This window comes from Pristiophorus japonicus, chromosome 5, assembly GCF_044704955.1.
Source record: "Pristiophorus japonicus isolate sPriJap1 chromosome 5, sPriJap1.hap1, whole genome shotgun sequence".
NCBI classification, from domain to species: domain Eukaryota; kingdom Metazoa; phylum Chordata; class Chondrichthyes; family Pristiophoridae; genus Pristiophorus; species Pristiophorus japonicus.
This window is the reverse complement of record NC_091981.1, coordinates 222906942-222932185: the sequence shown is the minus strand read 5'-3', so window position 1 is coordinate 222932185 and position 25244 is coordinate 222906942. Positions and strand designations below refer to the sequence as shown.

The following is a 25244-nucleotide window of genomic DNA, read 5'->3' as shown; positions in this document are numbered from 1 at the left end:
TGATTTTGTGCCCCCAATCCTGGGACCTCATTTTTGCTAAATTCTGCAGACGAGGGCACAAACCTTTTCCAGGCAGTATAAGAACATAAGAAATAGGAGTAAGAGTAAGCCATTCTCAGAACCGCTTCGCCACCATTTCAAAAGCCAAAAATACAGCTAGTTATGCCAAAACAGCTTAACTTGTAAAATCTGGCAAGCAAATCTTTCTTTTTAAAAAAAAAACTGTCATTAGCCCATCTCACGATTATGCTGGGTTTCAATGTTCTGTATGCAGTATGAACATCAGCATATTTGAACAAAAACAGGTTTAAGTTTAGTACATGTATTTTGGGGTAGGGTGTAGTCACGAAGGTAATCATATTAATGGTACAGAAAGTCCGCAATCACTGCATCTCTGACTGCGGCAACTACAGGAGAATCTCCCTGCTTTCAGCTACTGGGAAAGTTGTCGCTCGAGTTCTTCTCAATCGTCTTCTCCCTGTGGCCGAGGAGCTCCTTCCGGAATCACAATGCAGATTTCGTCCCCTACGGGGCACAACAGACATGATCTTTGCAGCGCACCAGTTGCAGGAAAAATGCAGGGAGCAGCGCCAGCCCTGAAACATGGCCTTTTTCGATTTTACAAAGGCCTTTGACACTGTCAACCATGAAGGTCTAAGGAGCATCCTCCTCCGTTTCGGATGCCCCCAAAAGTTTGTCAACATCCTTCGCCTCCTTCACGATGACATGCAGGCTGTGATCCTTACCAACGGATCCATTACAGACCCAATCCACGTCCGAACCGGGTCAAACAGGGCTGCGTTATCGCTCCAACCTTCTTCTCAATCTTCCTTGCCGCCATGTCCACTTCACAATCAACAAGCTCCCTGCTGGAATGGAATTAAACTACAGAACCAGTGGGAAGCTGTTTAACCTACGCCGTCTCCAGGCCAGGTCCAAGATCATCCCAACCTCTGTTTGAGCTGCAGTATACAGACGATGCCTGCGTCTGTGCACATTCAGAGGCTGAACTCCAGGATATAGTCAATGTATTCACTGAGGCATATGAAAGCATGGGCCTTACGCTTAACATCTGTAAGACAAAGGTCCTTCACCAGCCTGTCAGCGCCGCACAGCACTGCCCTCCAATCATCAAGATCCACGGCGCGGCCCTGGACAACGTGGACCATTTCCCATATCTTGGGAGCCTCTTATCAACAAAGGCAGACATTGATGTTAAGATTCAGCATTGCCTCCAGTGCGCCAGTGCAGCCTTCGGTCGCCTGCGGAAAAGAGTGTTTGAAGGCCAGGCCCTCAAATTTACCACCAAACTCATAGTCTACAGGGCTGTAGTAATACCTGCCCCTCCTGTATGGGTCTGAGGCATGGACGATGTACAGAAGGCATCTCAAGTCGCTGGAGATATATCACCAACGATGTCTCCGCAAGATCCTGCAAATCTCCTGGGAGGACAGGCGCACCAACATCAGTGTCCTCGACCAGGCTAACATCCCCAGTATTGAAGCACTGACCACACTCGATCAGCTTCGCTGGGCAGGCCACATAATATGCATGCCAGTTACAAGACTCCCTAAGCAAATGCTTTATGCGGAGCTCCTTCATGGTAAACGAGCCAAAGGAAGACAGCAGAAACATTATAAGGACACCCTCAAAGCCTCCCTGGTAAAGTGCGACATCACCACTGACACCTGGGAGACCCGGGCTGCAGACCGCCTGAGGTGGAGAAAGTCCATCCGGGTGGGCTTTGAGCTCTTTGAGTCTCGACGCAAGGAGCATGAAGAGGCCAGGCGCAGGCAGCGGAAGGAGCGCACGGCAAACCAGCCCCACCGACCCCTTCCCCCGACGAATGTCTGTCCCACCTGTAACAGGGTCTGTGGCTCTCGTATTGGACTGTTCAGCCATCAAAGAGCTCACTTTTGGAGTGGAAGCAAGTCTTCCTCGATTCCGAGGGACTGCCTATGGTGATGACAGAAAGTCCACTAATTGTTTAGGGAAGCAATAAAAAAAAAGTGAGTTTTACCTCTCATGAAACCATGTTGCTGCAGAAGATGCATTTATAGGGTAGAAACTTGCTATTAGATTTGTTTTTTAAAAAAGCATTATCAATTAGGAATATATGACCACTATCAATCTCATTCAGCACCCACTGCACATTTTAGGGACAATTGTTATTTTGATGCTGTTATTTTTATTAAAAAAAACTTATGCCCAATTATGTTCCCTGTAATATTTTTTGGCCCTGTGCATGCCATTCAAAATAGAATGCATGCACGGTTTTTACATTGAAATGCCAGCAAGCAGTGTGCGGCCGCACACCTTACAAGGAACGCTGCTGCCCATCTCTAGTTGCCCCGAGGTGGTGATGGTAACTGAGTGGCTTGCTATACCATTTCAGAGGTTAGTTAAGAGTCAACTACATTGGTGTGAGACCAGAGTTACATATAGACCGAATCGGCGAATGATGGCAGATTTTCTTTCCTAAAGGACATTAGTAAACCTGTTGTGATTTTACAACAGTCAAACAGCTTCACTGACACCAGCTTTTTAAAAACTGAATTCAAATTCTCAAACTGTCATGGGAGATTTGAACACTTGTTCTCTGGATTACTAGTCCAGTAACATTGCATTGTTCATAACCTGTCTTAACCAACCAAATATTGGAGCTTTTCTGTGATAGGAACCCTCCTTTTACTGTTAAGAGTTCCTGAGCTGAAACTACATCCCTCACAATAACAGAAGACTCCTATATGTACTGTAGTCAGTCAGAATATGTGTTAAACGTACTAAGTTTGGGTACCGGTTGAGTGTCCCAGAAGTGGTATCTGTGTTGACTTGCCTCCTCCAGATTCTTTGCAGGGCCTTGGCATGCTGTGAGCAATTCCATGGCTCTTTGAATGTCCTGTAGTTTTTGCATTGGAACGGAGGGATTCTAGTGAGAAAGAACATCAGGTTAAAACATAGATGTTTAAGAAATAGTGAAGTGCCTCGGGATGTTTTCCTACATTAACTGCACTATATAAATGCAACTTGTAGTTATCTAAGTCAACCTGCAACCGACTCATTTTGTCTATATTATCTTACTTGTGTATACATCTTCATGCTATCTGCAAATTTACAAATAGTTCTATTAATGCCTTCATCTAAATTATTATTGAAAATAATAAACAGCAATGGGGTCAACACAGAGCTGTACAGAATCACACTTTGACCAAACCCCAATCAGATCCACTCCCATTAATGACAATCCTCTGCTGGGCCAAACAATCTGGAAGGCCACAAATTCAATCTGTATCTGAACTAACTGATCCTTGTCAGAACAGAAATGGAATACTATAATTGGCCTCAGCAACCCTAGATTTTCTTCCATTCCTGATTGTTATTCAACAACAGTCTTCTCTATTCCCTCCCTCCACTAAAGTGCACATCTAGGTGAGGCAAAGGTCAGGCTTAGCTACTTTGGTCCCACTGTCTATAAGCTCACAAATGAAAAATGACCGCTTCAAAGTGGAGGCCTGTGAAACCACTCTTGACATGATTCGCTCCATTCAGGCGAGGAAAGTTATAAAACTGAAGGAGAGATATCATATATAGTGCTCATATATGCATATTTCAGCAGCTGATCTCCATACACAGGGAAGTTAACACTGTGTTGGGGGGGGTGGGGGAGGGAGAAGAGAAGGGAATGTTGGGGATGCTAGTAGCTATATATTTTGGAACTTGGGATTCAGAAGTAAATTTGTTCCCCAAAGGCTATTGCAATGCCAAACTCAGGAGTAGGACTCTACTGAAATGAGTTTTGGGCAACGGCACATTCAAAAACACTTTTGGGTTTTCAAAAGGAAAATCAAATAAATATGTAAATCCAAAGTCTATCACAGACTGAACAGTTTGCCCAAAATCTTCCAAAGTGTGCTGGCAGTGAGCTTCCTTGTTGCTGCGCAAACTCAGAAAATCTATGACAACAAATTATATTGGTTTAATCAGCATCATTTTAACAATGACCAACTTTCTTTCTTCCTCTATTCAATTTAAAATCTAATAAAGCATTTTGACATACTGAGATGACACATCAGTGTATGAGACTATGTGGGGTTTCTATTTTCTAATGGGAACAATCCTGAGTAAATTCTTTTATCAAGTTTGGTGAAAGTCTAAAAAAATTTAGTATGCATCAGGCTTTGTACCCAATAACAGCAAGCACCCAGGTCAGTTGTTGTATCAAGTAGGTGCAGTAAATGTTTTAAATATTTAGAAAAATTGTACTTTATGAATTTGGGGAGTAGAACAGATTGTCCAATAACACCACAATATTGTAAAAGATGAGGAAACCCATGCAGTCCATCTAGTTTCATCCGACCTGAAGGATATTAACATCTCCCATTGCAGCATCTAATTGTCTCTTAAATGTTTCTAGCGTTTTTGCCAGCAGTACGTCATCTGGAAGTCCATTCTACATATTGAGCATTGTGTGTGAAGAACTTTCAATCCTAAATTTCTAGTTTGAACCAGTGCCCCCTTGTCCTACTCTCGCAATTTAATTTAAATTTAAAGTAATATTCCAGATTTACCTTTCCATTCTCTTAACCATTGTGTACAAGATTACTTCCCAAATGATTATTTTCCCGGCTGAAAAACTCACACATCTTAGTCTTTCCTTTTCACTTATATCTTTGATACTACGGATCAGCCTCGTGGCTCTTCTCTGCACTACATCCAGCACCTGAATGTCTCCTTTGCGTCTCAATAACCCGAAATGGACACAGTATTCAAACTGCAGTATGACCAAGTTATCATAACTTCCTAGACTTATAGTCTACTGTTCTGGCTATATAGTTTAACATTATATTGTTTGTTGACTGATGCTCTGGATTGGTTGAATGGTTGATTCAACTCTTTCTCTGCACTAGCACTCCTCGTGCCCCAGAGTTGCTCGAGAAACAAATGATGGAAAATGGGGCGGATGCCAAATTCCCACCAGTTACATGCCTTTTGAATATGCCAACCATTATTTAGGCAAATGTATTCTATGTTTCCTATCATTTTTGGTTATAAAATATTGGAAGTAGGGCATGGGGAAAAGAGCGCTCGGAGTCAGTGGAATTCACATCTCACTCGTCCCTTCTCTATGACACATACTGAGAGAGAGCGAGCAAGAGCAAATAAAGAAAAATAACTTGTATTTATATCGCATCTTTCATGACTTCAGGACATCCCAAAATGCTTTACAGCCAATAAAGTATTTTGGAAGTGTAGTCACGGTTGTAATGTAGGAAACGCAGCAGCCAATATGCATACAGCAAGGTCCCACAAACAGCAATGAAATAAATGATCAGATCTTCTGTTTAGGTGTTGGTTTAGGGATAAATATCGACCAGGACACAAGGAGAACTCCCTTGCTCTTTGTCTAATAGTGCCATGGGATATTTTACGGTCCAGCTGAGAAGATGGATAGGGGCTTCGGATTAACATCTCACTTGAAAGACAGCACCTCTTTCAATACTGTGCTCAAGTCTCTGGAGTGGGACTTGAAACTACGACCTTCTGACTCAGAGACGAGAGTGCTACCACTGAGCCAAGGCTGACACAGACGCACTTCTACGTATCTGTTCTCCTATCTATAGGCTTATTATTTACAATTTACAAAAATGTCAAAAAACAAATTCAGAGCATCCTAGCTGCTACAAGAATAATGGCACTGGAGTCATGACAAGGATGTGTTCAATTCCTAGTCTTACACCTGGTTACAAAGAGCAAAATACATCCACGGAATTTATGTTGCCTTGCCATAAAGCGAACCCAAATCTTTCATTGGTTATTATGGGCTCAAGTTTCGGCCTGAGTCGCTCCTGTTTTTTTTTTTGGAGCAACTAGTTTAGAATGGAGCATTGTAGAAATTGCAATTCTCAGCATTTAGTTTGCTCCAGTTTTAGTGACTTAGAATAGTTTCATTTTAGAACAGATTTTTTTTCCAAAACGGGGCGGGTCCAGCCACTTACGCCTGTTTTGCAAGTTTAGGCAGCGAAAACTTACTCCAAACTAACTTAGAATGGAGTAAGTGTAGATTTTTGTACGCTCAGAAAACCTTGCCTACACTTAGAAATCAGGTGTAGGGAACGAGAGATGGGGGGGGGAAAGAGTGGGGGGGGGAAAGAGTGGGGGGGGGAAAGAGTGGGGGGGGGGGAAAGAGTGGGGGGGGGGGAAAGAGTGGGGGGGGGGAAAGAGTGGGGGGGGGGGAAAGAGTGGGGGGGGGGAAAGAGTGGGGGGGGGAAGAGTGGGGGGGGAAAGAGTGGGGGGGGAAAGAGTGGGGGGGGGAAGAGTGGGGGGGGGGAAGAGTGGGGGGGGAAAGAGTGGGGGGGGAAAGAGTGGGGGGGGAAAGAGTGGGGGGGGGAAGAGTGGGGGGGGGGAAAGAGTGGGGGGGGGGAAAGAGTGGGGGGGGGGGAAAGAGTGGGGGGGGGGAAAGAGTGGGGGGGGGGAAAGAGTGGGGGGGGGGGAAAGAGTGGGGGGGGGGAAAGAGTGGGGGGGGGAAGAGTGGGGGGGGGAAAGAGTGGGGGGGGGGAAAGAGTGGGGGGGGGAAAGAGTGGGGGGGGGGGGGAAAGAGTGGGGGGGGGGAAAAGAGTGGGGGGGGGGAAAAGAGTGGGGGGGGGGAAAAGAGTGGGGGGGGGGGAAAGAGTGGGGGGGGGGAAAGAGTGGGGGGGGGGAAAGAGTGGGGGGGGGAAAGAGTGGTGGGGGGAAAGAGTGGTGGGGGGAAAGAGTGGGGGGGGGAAAGAGTGGGGGGGGGAAAGAGTGGGGGGGGGAAAGAGTGGGGGGGGAAAGAGTGGGGGGGGGAAAGAGTGGGGGGGGGAAAGAGTGGGGGGGGGAAAAGAGTGGGGGGGGGAAAGAGTGGGGGGGGGAAGAGTGGGGGGGGGGAAGAGTGGGGGGGGGGAAGAGTGGGGGGGGGAAGAGTGGGGGGGGGGAAGAGTGGGGGGGGGAAGAGTGGGGGGGGGAAAGAGTGGGGGGGGGAAAGAGTGGGGGGGGGAAAGAGTGGGGGGGGGGAGAGTGGGGGGGGGAAAGAGTGGGGGGGGGAGAAAGAGTGGGGGGGGAAAGAGTGGGGGGGGGAAAGAGTGGGGGGGGGAAAGAGTGGGGGGGGAAAGAGTGGGGGGGGGAAAGAGTGGGGGGGGGAAAGAGTGGGGGGGGAGGAAGAGTGGGGGGGGGGAAGAGTGGGGGGGGAGGAAGAGTGGGGGGGGAGGAAGAGTGGGGGGGGAGGAAGGTGGGGGGGGAGGAAGAGTGGGGGGGGGGAAGAGTGGGGGGGGGGAAGAGCAGGGGGGTTGGGGAAGAGTAGAGAGTGGGGGGGGGAAAGAGTGGGGGGGGGAAGAGTATGGGAGGGGGGGGAGTATGGGAGGGGGGGAGTATGGGAGGGGGGAGTAGGGAAGGGAAGTGGGGGGGGAAGGGGAAGAGGCTGAATGGGCACAGCCGCCGCCGCCACCGAAGAGGGAGCCGGGTCGCCGCTGCCAACACTTCGGGCAGTGCCCGCCCCCAGCGAGGTGACGGGCGTGCAGGCCCCGCCGCTGCCGTGGGGTGGTGGAGAGGAGGGAAGGTCGAGAGGAGGGGAGGTCAGAGGGGAAGAGGCTGAACGGGCCGGGCCGCCGCCAACACTTCGGGCGGGGCCTGCCCCCAGCGAGATGCCGGGCAGGCGGGCCCTGCCGACGACGTGGAGAGGTGGGTGGGTGGGGAGAGGAGGGGGAAGGGCTGAACGAGAGGGAGGCTGAACGGGAGGCGGCGGAGGAGCTGAACGGGAGGGAGGGAGACCAGAGTCCCGATCTTCGCCCGGGGAGCCCATTCGGCCAGGGCTAGTGCCAGCGTGCTTCGGGCGCCTCCCACGCAGCCTCGGGGGCCCAGAGCTACTGCATACCCTAGCGCGCATGTGCAGAGGTCCCGGCACTGTTTTCAGCGCTGTCCCTGACCCCTTGTGCTGCACCACGCAGAGCACGAAGACGTCCTGAGGAGACCAAAGAATCACAAGATAAGTTTTCGGCGCCCTTTTTATTTCAGAAAGTCGCCGCAACTTATGGAGATGCGCTGATTTTACAGAGGGCGGAAACTTGGGCCCAAAATGCTTAAAGTCCCTATTTTAGCAACCAATGGTTGTATTTTATATTGTGCTATCATTTCAGAGTTGGATACAAATACAAATAACAAGTATTCTCTTGGTTGGCTGCAAAGACCCTACATGAAATAATATGGGACAGTCTCAACAGTTCGTAGTGAGTGCAGCATATGATTATCAAAACCTGGTAATTACACTCAGAAAAGCTATAACGATGTATGTGTGGCAATGAAATATTCTAAACACAAGACAACTGCTTTTCTGAACATCACTTTACTGAGTGTCTGGAAGCATTATGGGATCACTTGACACTGGGTGGCAAAAGTAGAAATATGGGTTTTATTCCTAGCAGTGGCCTTTCTCTTTCTTTTTCTTTCTCTGGTGTGTGTGTCACAGAGAAGGGATGAGAGAGAGAAAATTAAACATAATTTGTCCATCGAATTCTGTATTTGCCTCCAGTAATTCAGGTACTGCTCAACAACCTTTTCTTAATAGAACATAAGAATTAGGAACAGGAGTAGGCCATCCAGCCCCTCGAGCCTGCTCCGCCATTCAACAAGATCATGGCTGATCTGGCCGTGGACTCAGCTCCACTTACCCGCCCGCTCCCCATAACCCTTAATTCCCTTATTGGTTAAAAATCTATCTATCTGTGACTTGAATACATTCAATGAGCTAGCCTCAACTGCTTCCTTGGGCAGAGAATTCCACAGATTCACAACCCTCTGGGAGAAGAAATTCCTTCTCAACTCGGTTTTAAATTGGCTCCCCCGTATTTTGAGGCTGTGCCCCCTAGTTCTAGTCTCCCCGACCAGTGGAAACAACCTCTCTGCCTCTATCTTGTCTATCCCTTTCATTATTTTAAATGTTTCTATAAGATCACCCCTCAAAGTAATAGATTACTTTGCTGGCTACAACTAGCAAACTGAAAATTTCAACAAAGAAAAGATTTCTTAGAAATAGATTTTGAACCAGTAAGTACATAAGAGTTTCTTGCTGAAAGAAAAGGAAAGGTGAATAAAACTCAACCAGCAGTACATCATCTAACAATTGATTATATACAAAATCCAACAGAGGTTTTAAAAAAACAGCTCGAGACTGAATGATTGGCCAAGACCACGGCTATCCTCACCCAGTGTGCACACTGCATTCTTCAACTGTGGAAATGGAAAATGTACAGAGCTGCAAGAACATCTGTAAATAGGAATACTTCAAAGATTGAAGCAAACTTAATTACTGGGTGTTCCCTGGAGCTTAAAGTTACATTCCTTTGAAGAAAATTATTTTTGGTTTTATTGCTGAAATGATGCATCTTCTTTAACCTGCTGAAAGCAACAATTGATGTATATAAAGCTGCATTTTTATAAGAAACTGTCCACGTCTACATCAAATTGTGCTCCCAACAGACAAAGACTGCAAATTAATTCAAAAATTTACTATTCTGATTTAATCTGCTGCATATTTTATTTGGTGAACTGAAGTACTGACACAACTGAATGAAATTAGGGAATAATGTTTGAGAGAGTCTCGGCAGTGAATCCAACTAAAAAAAGACAGTTGTGGGGTTATACCAAATCTGCAACTATGCTGTCAGTAGAAGCCTTTTATTGATGCATACAGCATCTGCACTAGCAGTCTTCTCACTTACTAGTCAGGAGTAAATTGGCAGATAATTTCATCTCGGTTCTAAGCATTAGTCAGTTTTGAAGTTTAGCAAACTGTGTTCATGTTAAAAGCTGAAATCAATTTAAAGGTACTTTCACTTAAGACATCGAGCATTTGAGTTTTTCTTTGATCCTCATACATTGTTAACAAATCAGGATTTAAAAAAAAATATGACCTCACTTTTGAAGGAGGCTGTTGAACTTTGATGTCTTGCGAATCTGAAGCAGAGTCTGACTTGGTACTAGCAGAACTAGGCTTCTCTTTCTTCTTTTTCTGCTTTTTCTTCTTCTTTCTGGCTCCAGTATCCCCTCCAGGACTTCTGTCAGCAATTTAGAAAATATAGAGAAAAATGGACATTACAACAGTAAATTTTATAAATTTAGTTATGTAATAATTAATTAACATTGCATGTATCAATATTCTATTGACACAAGAAATAAAGACTTGCATTTATATACTGCCTTTCACAACCACCGGATGTCCCAAAGCACTTTACAGCCCACAAATTACTTTTTGAAGTGTAGTCACTGTTGTAATATAGAAAACACTGCAGCAATTTGTGCACTGCAAGCTCCCACAAACAGCAATGTGACAATGACCAGATAATGTTTTAGTGATGTTGATGGAGGGATAAATATTGGCTCGGGCACCGGTTAAAACTCCCCTGCTCTTCATCAAAAATAGTGTCATAGGATCTTTTACATTCACCTGAGGGGGCAGACGGGGCCTCGGTTTAATTTCTCATCTGAAAGACGACACCTCCCTCAGCACTGCACTGCAGTGTCAACCTAGATTTTTGTGCTCAAGTCTCTGCAGTGGGACTTGAACCCACGACCTTCTGACTCAGATGAACATAAGAATGAGATAAGGCTATTTTAATCCATCAAGTTTCTATTGTTGCATTCTTTGTTCAGGATTCAAAATCAACCATTTTCATCTGTCTCTTGCCTTGGCACCAAGCTCATCTCTCCTCCTGCACAGCCAAAAAAAACTGTCCATTTCCTTTTTGAATACTTTAATTATACAACTCAAAATGTGTAGTAGTTACTCCTTAAATTACATTTATATTAGAACCCTCCTGTAGTTCTATACAAAATTGTTTTACATCTACCTATCCAGTTTATTTCATTATTTTAAAAACTTTGATTCTATCTCTTCGTATGTCCTAACATTTCCTGCTCAATCCATACTGGCAATGGGAAGAATTTAATGGAAACCCCTAATATAATAGATGAATTGCACCTCTATTCACATGTTCTGTCTCTGCAAATTAAGCAATTCTATATTTCAGTAGCATTGTACTGACCCCAGTACACCAAGTGAACTCGGCAGAGCTCAGTGAAAGCAACCTCCTGATGTTCATTGTTAAACAAGTCTATTTAATAGTGTAGGTTAATACAGGGAAATGTAAGATTATGAGATTCGGCAGAGAAAGTTGATGTGGATCATGTACTAAATGGGAATGTATTTGAGGTTTTGGAGCAGGAGAGAGATCTAGAGGTTTTGGTGGAAAAGTTACTAAAATCATCAGCGTAATGTTCCCACAATGTTAAAAAGCAAACAAAATGTTGGGATGCAGAGCAAGGGTTATAACATATAAATACAGCTTTGAAACTGTATTTGGCCATGTTGAGACCATATCATAAAATCATAGAAACTTACAGCACAGGAGGCCATTCGACCCGCCATGCCTGTGCTGGCTCTTTGAAAAAGCAGTCGTTCATCAGTCCCACACCCCCGCTTTTTGTTTGTAACCCTGTAAGTTCCTCATCCTCAAATCCCTGTCCAACTCGCACTTAAAATTATTTATGGAATCAGCTTCCACCACTGTTTCAGGTCGAGCATTCCAGATCCTGACAACTCAGTGAACCAAATTCTCATTTCCCCTCGAGATCTTTCACTATGCTTTTACATCTCTGACCTCTGGTTATTGACCCACTCGACAGAGGGAATAGGTTTTCTCTATCTACTCTATCCAAACATAGAAACATAGAAAATAGGTGCAGGAGTAGGCCATTCGGCCCTTCAGCCCTTCGAGCCTGCACCACCATTCAATATCATGGCTGATCATGCAACTTCAGTACCCCATTCCTGCTTTCTCTCCATACCCCTTGATCCCTTTAACCTCTCATCACCTTGAAACCCTCTTAACTGTCTCTGCTCAAAAGAGAACAGTCCTAACTTTTTCAACCACTGCTCATAACTGAAGTCCCTCATCCCTGGAAACATCCCTGGTAAACCTTCTCTGTACCCTTTCTAAGGCCTTTACATCTTTCCTGAAGTGTGGTGCCCAGAACGGTCATCAATACTACAGTTGAGGCCTAACTATAAAGTTCCAGCATGATCTCTTTGCTTTTATATTCTATGTCCCCTATTTATAAACACAAGTAAACGATATGCTTTTTTAACATCATATCAACTTGCCTGGAGTACTGCAGGCAGTTTTGATCTCCCTATTTCAAAAAGAATATTGAATTATTGGAGGGGCTATAAGGCTATACAGTTGATCCCAGAACTTAAAAAAATAATGTATGAGGAACGATCGACAACCCTGGATCGTTTCTCTCTTGAAGAGAGAACACAGAGAGGATATGATAATGTTGTTTAAAATTATGAAAGGTTAGACACATTGAATCCCAAGTAAGTTTTTCTGCCATGTACAGAACTTAAGTACAAAGGCTCATATTTATAAATTAAGGATTAATAAAAGAAAAAAGGAGAAACTTTTTTTTTTAAACTGAAAGAGTGGAACAGATTACCGGCACAGGCAGTAGAACAAGAAACCTTCATAGGTTTCAAGAAGGAACCAGACAGATCCAGTGTCAGTAATGGTGACCATGAAACTATCGGATTGTCGTAAAAACACATCTGGTTCACTAATGTCCTTTAGGGAAGGAAATCTGCCGTCCTTACCCAGTCTGGCCTATATGTGACAACAGACCCACAGCAATGTGGTTAACTCTTAACTGCCCTCTGAAATGGCCCAGCAAGCCTAGCAAGCCATTCAGTTGTAACAAACTGCTACAGAAAAATAATAATAAGAATAAAACCTGATAGACCACCCGGCATTAACCTTGGCACTGGCTCCAGACACAGTGGCACACCCAGCCTAGTCGATCACACATCACCATCCCTGGGTATGTCCTGTCCACCTACAGGACAGGTCCACCAGAGGAGGTGGCACAGTGGTATACAGTCGGGAAGGAGTAGCCCTGGGAGTTCTCAACATTGACTCTGGATCCCAAGAAACTTTGCGGCTTTAAGTCAAGCATGGGCAAGGAAACCTCCTGCTGATTACCACCTACACCGCCTCCCTCAGCTGATGAATTAGTACTCCTCCATGTTGAACACCACTTGGAAGAAGCATTAAGACTAGCAAGGGCACAGAATGTACTCTGGATGGGGGACTTCAATGTCGATCACCAAAAGTGGCTCGGTAGCACCACTACTGACCGAGCTGGCCAAGTCCTGAAGGACATAGCTGCCAGACTGGGCCTGCGGCAGGTGGTGAGAGAACCAATACTAGGGAAAAACCGACTTGACCTCGTTTTCAACAATCTACCTGTCGCAGATGCATCTGCGCATCACCAAACAGTAGTAGTGAGGTTGGGGACAGCATCAAACAAGAAATTAGGGATGTGTGCAATAAAGGTACAGCAGTTATCATGGGCGACTTTAATTTACATATTGATTTGGCTTACCAAAATAATAGCAATGCGGTGGTGGAGGATTTCCTGGAGTGTATTAGGGATGGTTTTCTAGACCAATATGTCGAGGAACCAACCAGATGGCTGGCCATCCTAGACTGGGTGATGTGTAATGAGAAAGGGCTAATTAGCAATCTTGTGGTGCGAGGCCCCTTGGGGAAGAGTGACCATAATATGGTAGAATTCTTTATTAAGATGGAGAGCGACACAGCGACTAGGGTCCTGAACTTAAGGAAAGGTAACTTCGATGGTACGAGACGTGAATTGGCTCGAACAGACTGGCGATACTTAAAGGGTTGACGGTGGATAGGCAATGGCAAACATTTAAAGATCACATGGATGAACTTCAACAATTGTACATCCCTGTCTGGAGTAAAAATAAAACAGGGAAGGTGGCTCAACCGTGGCTAACAAGGGAAATTAAGGATCGTGTTAAATCCAAGGAAGAGGCATATAAATTGGCCAGAAAAAGCAGCAACCTGAGGACTGGGAGAATTTTATAATACAGCAGAGGAGGACAAAGGGTTTAATTAGGAGGGAGAAAATAGAGTATGAGAGAAAGCTTGCGGGGAACATAAAAACTGATTACAAAAGCTTCTATAGATATGTGAAGAGAAAAAGATTAGTGAAAACAAACGTAGGTCCCTTGCAGTCAGATTCAGGTGAATTTATAATGGGGAACAAAGAAATGGCGGACCAGTTAAACAAATAATTTGGTTCTGTCTTCACGAAGGAAGAGAGAAAACGGGTAATTATAGACCGGTTAGCCTGACATTGGTAGTGGGGAAAATGTTGGAATCAATTATTAAGGATGAAATAGCAGCACATTTGGAAAGCAGTGACAGGATCGGTCCAAGTCAGCATGCATTTATGAAAGGGAAATCATGCTTGACAAATCTTCTAGAATTTTTTGAGGATGTAACTGGTAGAGTGGACAAGGGAGAACCAGTGGATGTGTTGTATTTGGACTTTCAAAAGGCTTTTGACAAGATCCCACACAAGAGACTGGTGTGCAAAATTAAAGCACATGGTATTGGAGGTAGTGTACTGACGTTGATAGAGAACTGGTTGGCAGACATGAAGCAGAGAGTCGGGATAAATGGGTCCTTTTCAGAATGGCAGGCAGTGACTAGTGGGGTGCCGCAGGGCTCAGTGCTGGGACTCTAGCTATTTACAATATACATTAATGATTTGGATGAAGGAATTGAGTGTAATATCTCCAAGTTTGCAGATGACACTAAGCTGGGTGGCGGTGTGAGGAGGATGCTAAAAGGCTGCAGGGTGACTTGGACAGGTTAGGTGAGTGGGCAAACGCGAGGCAGATGCAGCATAATGTGGATAAATGTGAGGTTATCCACTTTGGTGGCAAAAACACGAAGGCAGAATATTATCTGAATGGCGGCAGATTAGGAAAAGGGGAGGTGCAACGAGACCTGGGTGTCATGGTACATCAGTCATTGAAAGTTGGCATGCAGGTACAGCAGGCGGTGAAGGCGGCAAATGGTATGTTGGCCTTCATAGCTAGGGGATTTGAGTATAGGAGCAGGGAAATCTTACTGCAGTTGTACAGGGCCTTAGTGAGGCCTCATCTGGAATATTGTGTTCAGTTTTGGTCTCCTAATTTGAGGAAGGACGTTCTTGCTATTGAGGGAATGCAGCGAAGGTTCACCAGGCTGATTCCCGGGATGGCAGGACTGACATATGAGGAGAGACTGGGCCTGTATTCACTGGAATTTAGAAGGATGAGAGGGGATCTCATAGAAACATATAAAATTCTAATGGGACTGGACAGGTTAGATGCAGGAAGAATGCTCCCGATGTTGGGAAAGTCCAGAACCTGGGGAAATAATCTAAGGATAAGGGGTTAGCCATTTAGGACTGAGATGAGGAGAAACTTCTTCACTCAGAGTTATTAACCTGTGGAATTCCCTACCGCAGAGAGTTGTTGATGCCAGTTCATTGGATATATTCAAGAGGGAGTTAGATATGGCCCTTACGGCTAAAGGGATCAAGGGGTATGGAGAGAAAGGGCCGAATGGCCTATTCCTGCGCCTATTTTCTATGTTTCTATGGTGGCAATGACTATTGCACAGTTCTTGTAGAGACAAAGGCCCCTTTTCACACTGAGGACAACATCCATCGTGTTGTGTGGCACTACCACTATACTAAATGGAATAGATTCAGAACAGATTTCGCAGCACAAAACCGGGCATTATTGAGGCGCTGTGGACCATCAATAGCAGCAGAATTGTATTCCACCACATCTGTAACCTCATGGCCCGGCATATCCCTCATTCTACCATTACCATCAAAACAGGAGACCAACCCTGGTTCAATGAGGAATGCAGAAAAGCATGCCAGGATCAGCACCTGGCGTACCTAAAAATGAGGTGCCAACCCAGGAAAGCTGCACCAATCAGGAACAGGCAGAATCTGGAAACTTCCCTACTTAACAGGTATTGAGGATTTTGGGCTAAGGTTTTAAATAGCATCCAGGACATGGCATTGTTTCCAATGGATGAGATCCATGAATGACATTATCTGTATGACATAATCTAGGCAGACACTCCCAATGCACTACTGAGGCAGTGTGCACTGTTCAAGGTGCCAGCTTTCGGATGAGATGTTAAACCGAGCCCCGTCTGTCCTCTCAGGTGGATGAGAAACATCCCACGGCACTGTTCAATTCTGAACAGTGTAGTTCTCCCTGGTGTCTTGGACAAAATTTATCCCTCAACCAATGGCTAAAATAGATTATCTGGTCACTTATTTCATTGCTGTTTGTGGGAGCTTGCTGTGCGCAAATTGGCTTCCATGTTTCTTACATTACAATAGTGACTACACTTTAAAAGTACTTCATTGATAGTGTTAGCTGTGGCTCAGTGGGTAGTACACTCGCCTCTGAGTCAGAAGGTTGTGGGTTCAAGTCCCACTCCAGGGACATGAGCACATAAATCTAGGCTGACACTCCAGTGCAGTGCTGAGGGGGTGCTGCACTGTCGAAGGTGCCGTCTTTCGGATGAGGCGTTAAACCGAGACCCCGTCTGCTCTCTCAGGTGGACGTAGAAGATCCCATGGCACTATTTCGAAGAAGAGCAGGGGAGTTATCCCTGGTGCCCTGGCCAATAGTTATCCCTCAATGAACATAAAAATGAACATCTGATCACATTGCTGTTTGTGGGAGCTTGCCGTGCGCAAGTTGGCGGCTGTTTTTCCCACTTTACAACAGTGACTACACTTCAAAAAGTTATTCATTGGTTGTAAAGTACTTTGGGACATCCTGACACCGTGATAGGTGCTATATATATGCTAGCTCGTTTTGCATATATATTAGAGCAACTTCAGAATTGATAGATCTCCACACAGCTGAATAAATTACGTAAGTTTTAAGCAATATTTTTTCTTAAACAATCTCTCCCCTCACCTTCTTTTGCAAAAATAATGATGCCGGTAACCACTGAAATATAATATAACAATGGAGACTGGATATTAAAAAGATGCAAAATTAATGAAAAATAATCCATCTGCATTACATGGATTCAAATTTTAGGGTATTGTTAATTCAAAATGACAATAGAATGTATACATCACCCCAATGCTCGCTGACCTATATTGGTTCCCGGTTAAGCAACGCCTCGATATTAAAATTCTCATCCTTCTTTTCAAATCTCCCCCGTGGCCTCACCCCTCCTTATCTCTATAATCTCCTCCAGCCCCACAACCCTCTGGAGATATCTGCATGTATCTAATTCTGGCTTCTTGAGCATCCCCGATTTCAATCATTCCACCAATGGTGGCTGTGCCTTTAGCTTCCAAGGCCCTAAGTTCTGGAATTCCCTCTAAACTAATAACATAACAAAGTTTGTGTTAAATTTTGTTTGATAATGCGCTTGTGATGTTTTACTACATTAAAGGCACTATATAAATACAAGTTATTGTTATTATGAGTGAGTTACATCTAATCAGGTTCACAAATTGTATTAATGTTACCTTTTAAAATGTAATTAAGAAGGTTCAGCATGGCAACATCAGGTCACTGCCCTGGCATCTCATATTGTCAGCAGACAAGGAAGAGAGATCAGATAATAACTTTTATTTATATAGCGCCTTTAACGTAGTAAAACGTCCCAAGGCACTTCACAAGAGTGTTACAGATAAACATATAAATTTGACACTGAGCCACAGAAGAAATTAGGGCAGGTGACCAAAAGTTTGTTTAAAGAGGTAGGTTTTAAGGAGCGTCTTAAAGGAGGAAAGAGACGTAGAGAGGCGTAGAGGTTTAGGGAGGGAGTTCCGGAGCTTAGGGCCCAGGCAGCTGAAGGCACGGCCATTGATGGTTGAGCAGTTATAATGAGGGATGTTCAAGACGCCAGAATTTGAGGAGCGCAGACATCTTGTGGGGTTATGAGGTTGAAAAAGATTACAGAGATAGGGAGGGGCAAGTCCATGGAGTGATTTGTAAACAAGGATGAGAATTTTGAAATCGAGGCGTTGTTTAACTGAGAGCCAATGTAGGTCAGAAAGCACAGGGGTGATGGTGATCTTGACTTGGTGCGGGTTAGTACATGGGCTGCTGAGTTTTGGATGACTTCAAGTTTATCTAGTGTGGAATGTGGAAGGCTGGCCAGGAGTGAGTTGGAGTAGTCAAGTCTAGGGGTAACAAAGGCATGGATGAGAGTTTCAGCAGCGGAAGAGCTGAGGGAGGGGCGGAGGCGGGCAATGTTACGGAGGTGGAAAAAGGTGGTTTTAGTTATGCCACAGATATGTGGCTGGAAACTCATTTAAGGGCCAAATACGACACCTAGCTTGATGGACTATTTCATCTCAATGATCCCAAATGCATGTTGATGAAATCCAATTTGACCCATCGGCCCATCACTACTAAGCAGACATTAACTTTCGGTTGGGCGAGAACATTCTCTAGCTTAATATTAGCATAACCAAAGCCAGCCTGTGCAGCCTTCTGACAGAAACCCTCCATCTAAAAACAGTTAATACCCTATCCCAGTTATTCATGGGTTGATCGCAACAGTTGACCATGATCTGAGCTTCCAATCCCACATCCTTTCTATCACCAACATCATCTACTTTCACTTACAGAAAATCACCTACCTCTTTCCCTACCTCACCCATGCAGTGACTGAAACTCATCTACATCTTCATTAGCTTCAGGCTTTTCCCTCACTAACATTCTCCCCGACACCCTAGTCAAACTTTAACTTGTTCAAACTCTGCCTGCTGCATTTTAACCTGTGCCACATCTCACTTACTGTCCTCTAAGATTTGCACAGCCACCATGTCCCCAATGTAATTTATCAAAATACTACTCCTTCTTTACAAATCCCTCCATTGCTACACCCCATCCTACCTCTGCAACTTCTTCCAATCTTTTGTCCCAATTGTACTGTAATGGTATAAAGCTCACAGCCAGAAGCGGTGAGTTTAAAAAAATATAGTTAAGACACTGGTATACGGTTTAATACCTTATGGTTGATACAGCTAACAGAAGATGTCTAAGACTCAGAATTTATGTCCCATTTCTTAAAAGCTTCCAGCTAAGGGCTGACATTGATTTCAAACTGAATCACAACAAAAAACAAATCTACATTTTACCGAAGATGCATAATTTAGAGTTGTGACTAAAAGAACTATTGTGCCTGCTCTGCTCAATTAAAAATGTCACTGTGGCTGGTCAGCTGAGCTCTGCACACGTTTAATTATCAACACCTACAACTCTGTCTATTTCCAAGTGAACAATAAAGCAAGCTGGCAGTGTAGAGATGGCAGCTCACTCACACTGCTTTTAAACATCACTCCAACACTACCAATCTACCAAGGAACTCCATTTTCGTAACTCAGTGGCCTGCCTTTTATAACCTATAATTGCTATTTAGTACCAGTGTTCGAAGAAACAGGCTCGATGGGTTGAATCGCCTTTTCTCATTTTATAACTTCTTATATTTCAATATAAAAGTGTTACTTATATAACATTCAAAGCAGATTAGTATCATTTCCTGTCCTGGGCACCAATCAGGAACAGCCTGGAATCTGGAAACTTCCCTACTTAACAGGTATTGAGGATTTTAGCTGAAGATTTTGAACAACATCCAGGGCTCCAACACTGCTCCTCTTGGTCAAGTGTAAATGAGTCATTAGTACCAATTCATAAACAGTTTGATGTAGATCTATGCCTACTAGGAACTGAGTTGAAATTATTCAAAATCATGTCAAGTAGGATCATAGAAATTTATGCACAGGAGGCTGCTTGGCCCATCATGCCTGTGCCGGCTCGAAAAAAAGAGCTATTCAGTCTAATTCCACTTTCCTGCTCTTGGTCAATAGCCTTGTAGGTTACAGCACTTCAAGTGTCTATCCAAGGAACAAAGAAATGGCAGACTAATTGATCAAACACTTTGGTTCTGTCTTCACTAAGGAAGACACAAATAACCTTCCAGAAATACTAGGGGACCGAGGGTCTAGCGAGGAGGAGGAACTGAAGGAAATCCTTATTAGTCAGGAAATTGTGTTAGGGAAATTGATGGGAGTGAAGGCCAATAAATCCCCAGGGCCTGATAGTCTGCATCCCAGAGTACTTAAAGAAGTGGCCCTAGAAATAGTGGATGCATTGGTGGTCATTTTCCTTCATTCTATAGACTCTGGATCAGTTCATATGGACTGGAGGGTAGCTAATGTAACCCCACTTTTTAAAAAAGGAGGGAGAGCGAAAACAGGGAATTATAGACCAGTTAGCCTGGGGAAAATGATGGAATCAATTATTAAAGATGTAATAGCAGCGTTTGGAAAGCAGTGACAGGATCGGCCCAAGTCAGCATGGATTTATGAAAAGGAAATCATGCTTGACAAATCTAGAATTTTTTGAGGATGCAACTAGAGTGGACAAGGGAGAACCTGTGGATGTGGTGTATTTGGACTTTCAAAAGGCTTTTGACGAGGTCCCACACAAGAGATTGGTGTTAAAGCATATGGTATTGCGGGTAATGTATTGACGTGGATAGAGAACTGGTTGGCAGACAGGAAGCAAAGAGTAGGAATACACGGGTCCTTTTCAGAATAGCAGGCAGTGACTAGTGGGGTACCGCAAGATTCAGTGCTGGGAACCCAGCTATTTATAATATACATTAATGATTTAGAAGAAATTGAATGTAATATCTCCAAGTTTGCAAATGACACTAAGCTGGGTGGCAGTGTGAGCTGTGAGACAGATGCTAAGAGGCTGCAGGGTGACTTCGACAGGTTAGGAGAGTGGGCAAATGCATGACAGATGCAGTATAATGTAGATAAATATGAGGTTATCCACTTTGGTGGCAAAAACAGGAAGGCAGATTATCTGAATGGTGACAGATTAGGAAAAGGGGAAGTGCAATGAGGTGTCATGGTACATCAGTCATTGAAAGGTGGCATGCAGATGCAGCAGGCGGTGAATAAGGCAAATGGCATGTTGGCCTTCATAGCGATAGGATTTGAGTATAGGAGCAGGGAGCTCTTACTGCAGTTGGACAGGCCTTTAGTGAGGCCACACCTTGAATATTGTGTACAGTTTTGGTCTCCTAATCTGAGGAAGGACATTCTTGCTATTGAGGGAGTGCAGCAAAGGTTCAACAGACTGATTCCTGGGATGGCTGGACTGACATATGAAGAAAGACTGGATCGACTAGGCTTATATTCACTGGAATTTAGAAGAATGAGAGGGGATCTCATAGAAACATATAAAATTCTGATGGGATTGGACAGGTTAGATGCAGGAAGCATGTTCCTGATGTTGGGGAAGTCCAGAACCAGGGGTCACAGTCTAAGGAAAAGGAGTAAGCCATTTAGGACCGAGATGAGGAGAAACTTCTTCACTCAGAAAATAGTGAACCTGTGGAATTCTCTACCACAGAAAGTTGTTGAGGCCAGTTCGTTAGATATATTCAAAAGGGAGTTAGATGTGGCCCTTACAGCTAAAGGGATCAAGGGGTATGGAGAGAAAGCAGGAATGCGGTACTGAAGTTGCATGATCAGCCATGATCATATTGAATGGTGGTGCAGGCTCGAAGGGCCAAATGGCCTACTCTACTCCTGCACCTATTTTCTATGTTTACTTTTTAAATGCAATGAGGGTTTATGCCTCTACCACCCTTCCAGGCAGTGAGTTCCAGACCCCCACCACCCTCTGGGTGAAAAAAGTTCTTCTCAACTCCCCTCTAATACTTCTACCAATTACTTTAAATATATATCCCCTGGTTATTGCCCTCTCTGCTAGGGGAAATAGGTCCTTCTTAGCCACTCTATCTAGGCCCCTCATAATTGTATACACCTCAATCAAGTCTCCCCTTTCAAATAAACAACCCCAACCTTTCCTCATAGAATGTTAACAGCCAACAGAGAGGGGAAACTTGAATCCCATCAGACTGGGCTGAATCTCAATCCAAGTCCCAGAGGTGAAAGGATAATGTCACAGTGCAAATCAGTTCCATCACATTTGACATGTTTATTTTGACATTATCAAAATTCTGTTGAAACCAGGATTAATGCAGGTGCCAATATTAATATACTCCTGGAAAACAAACATGCAACACCATCAGCTAATCACACAAATCAAGTATAGATGCAGCGAAAATACTACTAAGTGAAACAGCATCTGCGTAAATATTGTATATTTATATGCTTTGATACTGCTAGTTATCCTGGAAACACATTTTATGTCACATGCCTATTATGAGACGTCCCATCAAGTTATGCTCAAAGCCTGTTCACAATCTACACCTAAATTAGTATTAAAGCATAAAACACAATATATGAACAGTGTTAATGCAGAAGGAGAACTGAGTAATGTCAACATATATGTGGAAGCTGACCGAATAAATGAAGACGATGCTGCCAAAGAGTAGCAGGTAGATGAGGAAGAGGAAGGGCCAAGAATAGATCCTTGGGGAATTCCAGAGGTGACGGTACAGGGTTAGAAAGAGAAGTAATTGCTGGAGATGCTCCCACTATGCTAGGTAAGAATGCATCCAGGCTAGGGGAGTTCCACTGCACAGGCCAATGGAGATGGCATGGAAGAGAATAGTGTGATTGACTGTGTCAAAGGCTAGAGATCAAAGAGAACAAAGTGGAATAATGCATCACGGTCCAGTCACAGAGTATGTCATTAATGACTTTGGTTAGGACCATTTCAGTGCTGCAGCAGGGACAGAAACTGGTGGGATTCAAACATGGAGTTACAGGTAAAATGGGCATGGATTTGAGAGGTGACAACATGTTTAAGGACTTTGGAGAGGAAAGGGAAGTTGGAAATGGGACGGTAGTTTGCAACAGAAGCGACAAGAATGTTTTTGTGAGGATGGAGTGATGATAGTGGTTTTGAAAGGGTGGGGGTCAAAAGCCAAGAGGGAACCATTTAAAATGTCAGCTAACATGGGGACCAGGAAGGTAAGTTTGGTGGGCAGCAGTTTAGCAATACTGGTGTCAAGGAAGCAGGAGATGGCAGAGTTGAACTCAGAAAGGTCATGAGGATCGGAAAGACAGTAGAAAAAGTGTGGGTCCAGGAGAAGCCTGGAGGGAAGTGATAGAGTATTCAAACAGGCTCATTTAGACAGACTGTGAAAATTCACAGATCCCCAAGTCAAGGCTGCTACATGCAGTTCGGCATGTTGCATTAACTCATCAATCAACTTGACATTTTCGGACCTTGGGTAGTGAGCCAATAAGGTCAAAGGCGGCGAGTTCTTTTCTGTAAATTGATCCAGGTATAAAATACAGCCATTTTGACCATGTGTCTCAGTAAGACAAAGAAACTGGCAATCAGCCAGCAGCTTGTTACTCTCTGCCAAGATTAAAAAGTTAAAACTACCATCGGAGTTCGTATTTCATTGGAAATTAAGAGATCTAACAATTTTGGCACTGCGAACAGGATTGCTGAGGAAAGAAACTGAATTTTGGACATCGGACCTACATATTGAGGTAAGGACTCCTCTTTTTAAAAAAAAGTCCTCGGTCAAAAGTCTAAATTCGCCTCTCCTTCTACGCGATTCCGAAAGCCTCCGGTTTGCGAACCCTCCGGTTGGTAGTCGGCTCGAGGTCCCATAGACGTCTAAACTTCGGCGGTGTGTTAGTTAATTAATCACCGACCTATTGATCGGCTAAAAGCCTACGACTCAAGACCCCAGTAAAGAAATGGCAGCAGGAGATAAGAACAAAGAATTGCCTACAACTGTTAAAGGTGGGCAGGTACCACCTGAAGTTTCACTAGATTTAATTCTCGAACAGTTGAAAGAATATATAGAGCAACAATTCAACTTATCTAAAACCTGTATTAAGATCGAACAAAAGTACGGAACCTCCAAAGGACAATGGTCCTTGGACGAGATTAAAAGGGTCTGGGGAAAAACGACCCGTATGAAAAATAAAGAGCGAACTAGATGGTCCCTAGCGGTTATGGGCCAGATCCGAAACCGGAATGAAATTATAATGCGTTCCCAACATGATCGAGAACTGACCAGTACAAAGGATCAATTGCAAGCTGTTTGTGCACAGCTGCGACAGAAAAAGCTTGAACTTGAAAATCTGGAAGCGGAAGTTAAAGATCTTAAAGGTGAAATTAAAGAATGGAAAAAATCATTAGGTCAAGAGACAGTAATAGGAAAAGGAAAATGTATTGATCAATTCCCAGGGTACCCATGTTTGGATAAATTAAAAGCGCAAACCCGAAGACACGAACGAGGAATAGATACGGTTTCCGAATCCTCCGACAATACAGTGTCGGAGGATGATGAAGAATTAGGGGTGCGCTTTGCCCCGTTTAAAAAAAGACGAGTTGTAGTCAAATCAGAAGAGACTGCGGATGAGGGCGGAACCAAAAAACAAAGAGAAGGGTGTATGCAGAATACTTAGTTCATGCTCCGGCAGACCCAGAGAAAATTGATAAATGGTCCTAGGAGTTGCCCAATCCAAAGAAAGGGGGAGTAAAAACGTGGGACCAATTGGACCGCTTAAGAAATATATATCAACTTCATCCCTGGGACGGAGTGCAAATTTTGACCATAATGGTGCCAAAAACACAGGGAAGAAAATTGCACGATAAGGTAGATGAAGCTTTGGGGCAGAATGAGCAAGAATTAGACGCAGGATGGGAGGCGATTAAACACTGGCTGCAAGCCTTCAGTCCAGCTAAGACAGACTGGGGAAAAATTGCAGCCTGCCAACAGAAAGAAACAGAGGAGGTCCTGGAGTATGACGAGCAGTTAGATGCACGTGGCTAGAACATTCGGGTATGAATAATACGGATGAGGAAATGGATGAACAAGCGTTTGGACCCCTGAAAGCAGCTTTCGTGGCAGGTCTAAAGCCAGAACTGTCCAAAATGCTTAAGGTAGTGTTACTGGACTGGGAAAGTAGAGGAACTACCTTTGCAGCATTGGTGGATCGATGTAACCAATTAGATCAGGATATGGGAGCTAAAGTCTGAGCTGTACAGGCTATGGGATGGAAATCCCAGGATTCCGATAAACAGTCATTAGGAAAATTACCCGGAAAATATCATTATTGTGGGAAAAAAGGTCACTGGGCAAAGACGTGCAGGGCAAAACAGCAAGGTCGTGGCTGGGGAAGAAGACGACACAGCCAGGGATACAATTCAGCCAACAAGCCAGGCTTGTCACAAGATAACGACCTCATAGAAGCATTTAAGCGACTGACAATACAACAACAGAAGGAGTTACTTGGGATAGCAAAAAACGATTAGAGCCCACCCTGGCCCCCCTCCTCGCACTAATACAACAAAGGGGAGA

The 25244-nt window shown here is 44.3% G+C and overlaps 1 protein-coding gene across 2 annotated transcripts in view; it reads right to left on the bottom strand.

The window, feature by feature from the left end:
* The window catches only part of nmt2 (N-myristoyltransferase 2), a 66133-nt gene that overhangs the window by 34692 nt on the left and 6197 nt on the right, over nt 1-25244 (bottom strand). Inside the window, exons 2-3 of one of the 2 annotated variants that reach the window (XM_070881334.1) lie at nt 9929-10067; nt 2785-2929 (exon numbers count right to left, since the gene is read on the bottom strand). In XM_070881334.1, coding sequence (XP_070737435.1) covers nt 2785-2929; nt 9929-10067 — 284 coding nt within the window. The remainder of the gene's footprint in view (nt 1-2784; nt 2930-9928; nt 10068-25244) is intronic. The other variant, XM_070881335.1, reaches the window with a different exon arrangement.